The following is a 9,218-nucleotide window of genomic DNA, read 5'->3' on the forward strand; positions in this document are numbered from 1 at the left end:
CTGAAAAAAGGTACCAAATTGAGGCTCATCACTCAGGTGCAGTGAGGAACCAATAATTTGTTAAGTAGGGATTTTTACATTCCTAGCTGGAAACTGTGTCTTGAGCAAGTGATGAGTTTGAGCTCTAAAGTTAGACTTCTTGGGTTCAGGTCCTGGTTCTAACACATATGAGCTTTTTGTCCTTGAGCAAGTTGCTCTTTGTCTTTCCTTATCTACAAAGAGGGGATGATAATGGTTCCTACCTCCTAGGACTATTATATTAAGTGAATGAGCCTAGTACAGAGCAAGTACTCAGTGAATGTTAGCTGTTATCAACAACATCTTTCTCATTATGTCAACTTCAGTTGTTTAAAGGACAGTGGAGATTATACCTTCTTGGACCTGATGGAAGCAGCCACTAATATAAAACAACCCACATGCTCCTTTATGCAAACCAAGCCCAATGGCTGTATAGGAAGGCTGGATAGGAATCCTTAACTCCACCCCTTATAAAAGGCTACTCATGTCACCCCTGTCCCTCCCAGTCTCACTTCCCACACGAGAAGGCTTGGTGATGAAGAAGAGATTGCTGTCTCTTCACCTGATCTGATGTAAATTTTGTTGGACCTCTCTTTAGATTCTTCACTCGATGATGAATTGTTTCCAGGTAGGTATTCTGTTGGTCTCTCCTCACTCTTTAGCTTCTCTTTGGGGCTCTTATTGATCCTTCCCACTCTATTTGGTCTCAGCTGGTTTGAGTAATTGTCGTAAGAGCAAGGGGGCAATCGCATGTTTTTTTTTTTTAAGCAGTTCGTTTGGCTGATGCGTGTCCAGAAAGGATGTTAAACAATACTATCCTTCTAGGTAAGACTTGAACAAAGCAAGACCTAGCATTGAAAAGTGGATTTGTTTCATCTACCAGATAAGAAAGGACCCAGCAGAACAGAAACAAAACTTGTAGCAAATCCTGCATGTGACTGAGAAATAAACACCTCTTCCTCTTAAACTTCCTGCACCAATTTTAGCTATAAGGGACTTGGAAAAGAATCACATCCTCCCACTTGTCCCCTTCCCCACTGAAGTTTTATTGTGCATTAAGTTGAATGCTAGCTCTCATTTGTTTTAATTTTACTATTATGTAAGTTCTTGCCATAGCTATTCTTGATCAGCTTGCTTAGGGCTTGTCAGCTTAGCCACACAGCACCGTCTGGTTCACAAATAGTAAAGCTTGTTTGGCTGGTGTGTTGTAATTTTTAAAATGCACTAGCTGCTACCAAGCGTGAGGAAGTGTCCCGTGTTGATAATTCTCTGATTTTTGTCCGAACCAATGGATTTAACTTCCTGTGTATTTTTATGGCCCTACAAATAGAAAGGTTGTTGTGGGTTTTTTTCTTGTTTTGTTTTGTTGTTTTTTTTTTTTTGGTAAATTTTATGTTTGAAGAGCTTGAGGAATTTTCTAAAGAAGAAGCATTTGTTAGGAGAAACCTAATGTTTCCTCTAGAAATATGACTTTGGTGCAAACTGGTCTAAATCATCAAATCTTAGTTTCACTTGTTAATAGTGCTCTAAGATGTACCATACAGGAAATGCCCTGTGTCAAATAGATTACATTGTGTTCCCATAAGTGGCCATTTGTTGAGGACCTGCTATGTCACTGTTGGCACATACTATGTGCAGGTACTAACTAAATGAATGAGGTGACTCCCTATCTCCAAGGAGCTCACCGGTTTCTTGTGAGCATAACATTGGTAAAGGTGAAAATTTTGGTATAGTGTGGTATGTGCACAGATAAAGGATTAACAAAATTGCAGAAGCAGTACAGTGGAAAGACTGAGGAGTACATCAGGACATTTCTTTAATATTTTTGTGTTTGACCAAAATTTGACTGTATTTTATAAGAGGACATGATTATAGTCAATATAACTTAGAACTGGCATCTGTACCGCTGGGTGTCTCCAGTTCAGCATGAGTCTAATGGTGCCTTTGGACAAATTGTATTTCTCAAGTCGTAAAACTGATGTTTTTGTTGTTATTGTCGCCAAAAGCTTCTTAGTAAGTAGTATTTCTTAGAGTCTTTGTAAAAATCTACATCTTTTAAGTGGTTAGTGACCACCTGAGTTCCTAATTGTGTAAGGCTGTGTTACTCGCACCGGATATTAGCATTCTAGCACTGTTGGTTGGCCCCAGGAATTATTGAACACCACAGCGAGTACCTGATTTGAATTCTTTTAAATAAGCAAAGTCACCTTGATATAAAGGGAAAGTAAAATTAGTAAAAGTTTGAAACAGCCTAGAGTGTTTTTATAGGGATCATTTTATTTTGGTAAGTCAGTCACTTACCTGGGGCAAGTATTTCGATAATTGTTGGAAAAACATTTTTTAAATATTAAAAATATGTAAATTGCATAATTTGGGAGAAGAGTTAATTTGCCTCTTTATTACTGTTACTCATGCTTCCCATTCTTAGAGATAATTTGAGACTAAGTTTAGTTTAATGTATCGGCTGGGAGTTGTTACAGTCATATATGAGGGTCTTCTCAGAGTTGTCAGTTTTTAGAAATTGGTAGGTGGGATGGGCTAATGTTAAAGAAAAATTCTGTTCTTCTGGCTTCCCAGGTCTAATATGTAGGCGTTTGTGTTGGATCAGGTCCTGACAATTAAGTCTACAGATTTTTCTGTTTTTTCTTGGAATCCTAGGGGAAAACAAAGTTGAATGCCAATATTTGGTTAGAATGAAAGATTGTCATACCATTTGCTGGATATCAACTTTATTTGTTTCCAGTTTACCCACACAATAAAACCTATTTATTTCTTTTTTACTAATGTGTAACTTTGGTATATTTGGGTTATAATTGAAAGTAATTTTCAATTTTGATCCTTGTAGCAATTAAGAGAAAATACTCTAGTTCATATGTCTCTCTTTTTTTCCTAGCCTAGTCTATCCAGTTAGTTTGAATGAGTTGAAGTTTCATGATGGTGTTTAATTCTGTGGTTATCATCAGAAAGGTATCTCTTGGTGGTTTTATCTCTAGCCTACCCATGGAGCCAGCCCAAAGCAAAATGACGGAAAAGTTGTAAAAGATGGTGTCTTTTAGTCTAGTTAACTTTTCTGTCCTAAATATTTTAATGCAACTTCTTACAGTAAACCTTCAGTTGTAGTGAAGCCACATGCTAGTCTAAGAGTTTGAAAGTCCTTGCTGATCTTTTAAGAGAAAAGGCCACCCAAAAATGAACCAGTGAAAACTTTCTCGAGGCTAATAAATTCTGTGTTAGGAACCAACCCCGGCACAAAAGGCATTTTGGAATATTTATATTCTGGGATTGCTGCTTAGAATTGGGGGGATGTCCTAAGTCCTTTGCATGGAATTTTACCGTAATTCTGAGAATGGTTATTTGCTATGGATAGTTTTAAAGCAAGAGTGTGTGGAAAATACTATTGGTTCCTAAAGCTTCACTTTCCATTTGTGGGTCCAGTCTTCCTCCTGCCCATCAAGTTCTAATGTCACTTTCAGAATGCTCAAATGCTTTAAAGTAGCTTGGACTTGGGAGTCTTTTTCTGGGTAGGGATAAATTTTAGGCATACAGAAAAATATGGAGAATAATATAGTGAACACCCATGCATCTACCAAGAAATAAGATATTACGAATATAAGGAAATCCTTCCCCGTTTCATTCCCCTTCCCTCCAGATAGTGGCCACGGTTCTGAATTTGGTATTTATCACGTGTTTTTATACTGTAGTAGGTATTTATGTATTCATCAACCAGATATGGTATTGTTTCCTCATGTTTTAAATATGCTCTGTAATATTGAACAACTCCCTAGTTTGCTTTTGTTTAAATTATGATTTTGAGATTTATGCATTAAGATACATATAATTCTAGGTTGTTTTAACTGCTGTGTAATATTCCATTGCATGATCATACTGGAATATATTTATTTATTTTATCGTTGATTAGCGCTTGGGTTTACAATTTTGTGTGTGTGCCATTTTAGAGCCGTGAATAGCTTTGAACTTGTCTCCCTGTGTATATATTTAAAGCTTCTCTGTGATATATACCTAAAAGGGAAGTTGCCAGATCAAAGGAAATGGGCATCTTCGACTCCTAATATATTACCAGGTTGCTCTCCAAAACAGTTGTGCCAGTTTGTATTCCAGCCAGCAGTGTTTGGGAGTTCCAGTTGTTCCACATGCTTGCAGATACCCAACATTGTTAGAATTAATGTGTTGCCAGTCTGATGGATGTGAAATGGTATCTTCCTGGTTTAAAATTAGCACTTTCCTGTGTACTAGTGAGGGTAAACATGTTTGTACGTGTTTATTATGCTGGGTTTTTAATCCATAGGCCTTGGAGCAGTTTTCCAGGATTTATAAGTCAGGATCGTAGTGTTGTTTTTGTGTGAAAATAGGGAAAAGGGGAAAATCAGGGAGACCAAAAGGAAAAAAAAAATCGAGAAAGGTAGAAATGGAACAGAAGATACAGGTTGAAGGAATGATAACACTGTGAAACAAGTGAATCATTATAGCAAAAAGACTATAGAGTAGATGATACCTTGAATGTTGAGAATAAATTCAGGATATATTACTGTGCTGGCCAGGCCTTTCAGTTCAAGTCACATTTTTCATGCATTGTTTAATTGAAATTGGCTTCAGTGAAAATCATATCTGGGGTGGGGCAGCTCTTCCGGTGAGAACAGCAAGGCTGGACGTGTGGAGTGATCCTGTTTACCCAGTCGATTTTTGAAGTTCTTTTAGAGAGGCAATGTGAAATTGTGTTCTTACTACAGCACATTTCTTTGTCCTTCATGTTAAGTACACTGTGCAGGAAACCAGCTTTTATCAGGATGCGCTTGAAGGTACTTGTGGAGTTTCTATCTCAAATATTTAGAAAACATTCTCTGCACTTTATTTTGATTTTCAGAGTGTGACGAATGTCATCTTATTGAATGCAGACATGTATGGTTTTAAAAATATGATTAACAATAGCTTTAAAAATATGTTATACTCTAGTGGTTCTTTGATGTACCAAAGAATTGTGCCCACATGTGCATTGTCTTATTAAAAATTCATACTCTGGGGTCCTACCCTCAGAGGTTTTGGTTAGGTAGGCCTAAAAAGGGGCCCTGGAATCTGCATTTTACATAAGTCTTTTCTTCTATCCACTCTCTCCTCATTCTGTTACAGGTGAGCTGACAACTATACTTTGAGAAATGTTGCTTTCTTTGGATAATAAACTTGGCCTCCTAAGAAAAATATTACTTGTAGAAATTACTATGTGAAAGTTTTTTAAATCTATGTAAAAATTTTAAGGTAGTAGTTTAATTTCAAGAGCTATAGATCATTGCCATTCTTGATATTAAATAGCCAGATTTTTATTACTTTATGCTCCCAGAACAGGGATTCCCAACCCTGGCTATATGTCATGTCACCTGAGAAGTTTTTACAAGAAATTTTTAAAAATCACAATATATTAACTCCCAAAAAAGTATGGAAAAAAGAATGTAATTTATTATATGTTATATACCCAAAATACCTATCCTTCAAATTTAACAGATATTAAAATTTAGTTATATTTGATTAAGATCTTTTTTAGATGTAATACCTTAAATAAAGTCACTAACCACCTCTCTTTCCTCTCCTTTTTTTCCCAAAACTAGCTATTTTCCTGAAGTTGGTATGGTGTTTACCCTGTATGTCTTTATACTTTTACTTTATATTTATGAATCCATAAGCAGTATATCAGTGTTTGTGTATTAAAATATGTAGCTTTTTGCAACTCTTTTTTCACTCAATAATTGTACTTGAGATTGGGTTGCCACGTATAGGCCTAGTTAATTCATTCTAATGGTTCTGTAATTGTATTCTTTGACTTAACTATGCTTTGCTTATTCATTACCTTGTGAGGGGCAATTGGATGGTTTCCAAAAGTGTTCTCTCTGGAAACAGTGCTGCAGCGAATGTTCCTGTGTTCTTTGCACATGTGCCTTCGTTTCTCCAGGATGTCCTGGAAGTGGCAGTGCTGCTCTTAGGATACGCTCATCTGCAGCTTCATTAGGTATTGTCAAATTGCTTCCCAAAGTGGTTGCAGCAATTGGAGACTCTTTGGTGTGAAGCTCCTAGGGCCCCAGCGTCAGAGTTTCTGACTGTATGTAGGTATAGGTGGGCCTGGGGTGGGTTTTAGGCACGTGCTATTTGTTTTTTAATTGTCGCATCTTTTCCAATGAGCATCCAAGGTCGAGAAACCACTGGGTTAGACTGGCAACTCCATGAGGGCAGGAGCTATGTTGATCGTATTCACTGTTGATTTCCCAGGCTGATTTAGCACACCTTTGGAAGATGCTCAGTAAATAATTATTGGATAAATGAATGAAGAGATGTAGCATGGTAGAATGCAAGAATTGCTTTGCAGTAAAGCAGTGCTTCTCAAATTTTATTGTCCACAAGAATTACCTGGAGATCTTATTAAAGTGCAGATGATGACTCAATAAATCTGGAGTGGGGCTGAGATTTTGCATTTCTAGCAACCTCTCTGGTGACCAGATACTTCTGGTCTTTGAGCAGCACAGCACTAGGGGGAAAAAAGAGAACAGTATCTTCCGTACAATTCTATAGAGTGGAGGAGTTTGAGATTTGGAATGCCAGAGCCGGGTAAATCTCAGAGCCTGTTTCTTCATCTCTTTACAACACAAAAAGGCATATTATGATGTACTTTCCTCACAGCTTTTTTGGAGAGAATCAAAGGAGATCCTGCCTACAAAACGTTTTGTGTGCTGCGCTGCCCTCACGCATGTTACTTTTCACAAATATTCTCTTTTCGTGAATTAATATTTTCCTACAGTTTACTCAAAGCATAGAGCTATTGGTATTGCAGGATCCAGTGGAGTTCTGTTTTTATTTTGATCTGATGTCCACATTTAGTGCGCATTTGGGAGAAGTGGGATGGGGTAAAGAGGCTAGGCAAGAGCAGAGGCAAAAATTTACCAGATGATGTGGTTCTGACTGCGAGTGCTGGGGCATTGGGGGGGGTGTGGTCCCTTCTCACTGTTTCTGTAGTGTGGGGAGAAACAGGGCTAGAGAGAGACCCACAGCTCTCTCCCAATCAGCTCTGCACTGGACCAGGTGACAAGATAGTAAGGAGACCCTCTAATTTATTCCCCAAAACAGACACTTCTTAAAGTGACAGGGGAATGCACAAAATAATTATTTGGTATAAATTGATCAACTATAGGTGTAATCGGAGCTATTCAGGGCAAAGTCATCCTGTGGTCAACCCAAAGTTAAGCCACCACAGGACACTGTTGTTTAAATGTAAAGTTTTATTCAGGTGCTTTGATAACTGGGGTCTTGCCTCATCCATTTGAGAGATGTAATGTGATGTGGAGAGAGGAGGGCAGATAAAAATAAAGTAAAAATTATGACATAACTCTGTATTGTATGTCAGGTGTGTGTGTGTGTATGTGTGTGTGTGTGTGTGTGTGTGTGTGTGTGTATGTGTGTGTGTGTAGGGGCTATTATTCTTAAGCACGTCTTTCTCTAGAGGGTAAACCATGGAATGGATCCAGTTCCTTAGACTAGTGATTCTCAAATGTCAACTTGTGCTTCTTCCTGGTTTTGAACCATCTGAACTTTATTTAATAATTTTCTTTAAATTTGTTCACGTATTAGTTTGACCTCATTCTGTGCTAAGACATCTGTGAAATAATGGGTTTGATGAACTAGTTGTTTTTCTAATACATATCAAAAAACATAGTTCCTCAAGTTAAAACCATTCATACTCAAGCCACTTAAGATTTTCTCACCTTCCTCTAGATTTATGATTTAGGGTTTGGGAGACATTGGCTCAGGTAAGATGTTCTTTATGGTGTTTCAAAAACTGTTTATTGGAGAAACACTGTTAAATTGGTTTGCAGATTATGGGCTGGTGGGCTGAGAGGCAGGTTAGCATCTGGTTGGAGCTTCCACACTGCTGTTGGTTGGGTGTGAGAGCTTACCATTTATTAACCCTCTGATGGTCTCTGCTTCTCACCCATAACGTGGATGACTAGAGAACTTACCTCTCTGTGGTGTTGTGGGGCTTAAGTGGAATAATTTATGTCTAGTGCATAGCCCAGAGCCTGGCCCTGTTATTACAGCTTTCATTTAGAGCAGGGGTCCCCAACCTCCAGGTCGTGGACCAGTACTGGTCTGTAGCCTATTAGGAACCAGGCTGCACAGCAGGAGGTGAGCGGCGGGCAAGCTTCATCTGTGTTTGTAGCTGCTCCTCAGCGCTAGCATCATCATCTCAGCTCCACTTCAGGTCATCAGGAATTAGATTCTCATGGGAGCACTGGTCCTGGTGCCAAAAAGGTTGGAGACCACTGCCTTAGAGCTCCTCAAAGGGGTCCAAATGCTGTAGTGGAAAGAGCCCTGAACTAGGGATTCGAGATCCCGACCGAGTTCCAGCCTGACTCCAACACTTTGTAGCTTTTGGGACATTGGGCAGGTGACTTAGACCTCGCTGAGTCTTTAAGATGTTAAGAACTATTCCTGCTGGTGAGCAGTGCTGAGCAGGAGAGGAGTGGGCATGCTGTGATCTAGCTGTGGCTTCCCATCAGAGACAAGACCAAGGAGGGGAAGTGCATGGAGCAGACAGGAGGAGGAAGAAGCTGTGATTTCCCACTGAGATGTCTTGGAAGATACAGTGCTGATGGTGTGTGGCAAAGCTTTTGTAATCATCAGTTAGGATACAATGTTTTTCATTTCCTGATAATGAGAGCACATCGTGTAGTAAAAGATTATTAGTTATCCAATCAGCGTATAACATGCCCTTTTGTTTTATTTGCTGTACACCGGTGTTCCTAACTGAGAAATACACAGAAAATAAGCTCAGTTTTTTAAATAAAAATTTTTAAAAGGTAATATGAGTTCACATGGTAGAAGTTTTCAGATTGTACAAAAGGATGTATGTTGAAAATATACCCATGACCAAATTCTTATCGCTGGTATCAATCAATATTTGTAGTGTCTTCTCTTCCATCCAGAGGTCTCTTATACATATAGAAGCAGATATTTTTCTATTTCTCTCCTAGTTTTTAAAAACACGAATAATACAGCATATACTGATCTGTCCTGATCTGCCCCTTGCTTTTTGTGTCTTGCACGTGGGTCTGTGCTAGTATGTGAAGAGCACCCTCCTTTTTCTTTCTTTCTTTTCTTTCTTTCTTTCCATCCATCCTTCCTCTCTTCCCTCCCCTCCCCTT

The 9,218-nt window shown here is 38.7% G+C and overlaps 1 protein-coding gene across 2 annotated transcripts in view; it reads left to right on the forward strand.

Annotated features, from left to right (window-relative positions):
* Positions 1–616: 616 nt before the first annotated feature.
* Positions 617–9,218, forward strand: part of USP46 (ubiquitin specific peptidase 46) — a 54,524-nt gene continuing 45,922 nt past the window's right edge. The window contains exon 1 of one of the 2 annotated variants that reach the window (XM_011362651.2): positions 617–646. In XM_011362651.2, the coding sequence (XP_011360953.2) occupies positions 629–646 (18 nt within the window). In that variant the 5' untranslated portion in view covers positions 617–628. Of the gene's footprint in view, positions 647–8,649; positions 8,669–9,218 lie in introns of those variants that run through there. The other variant, XM_023532115.1, reaches the window with a different exon arrangement.

Source organism: Pteropus vampyrus, unplaced genomic scaffold (assembly GCF_000151845.1).
Source record: "Pteropus vampyrus isolate Shadow unplaced genomic scaffold, Pvam_2.0 Scaffold77, whole genome shotgun sequence".
NCBI lineage: Eukaryota > Metazoa > Chordata > Mammalia > Chiroptera > Pteropodidae > Pteropus > Pteropus vampyrus.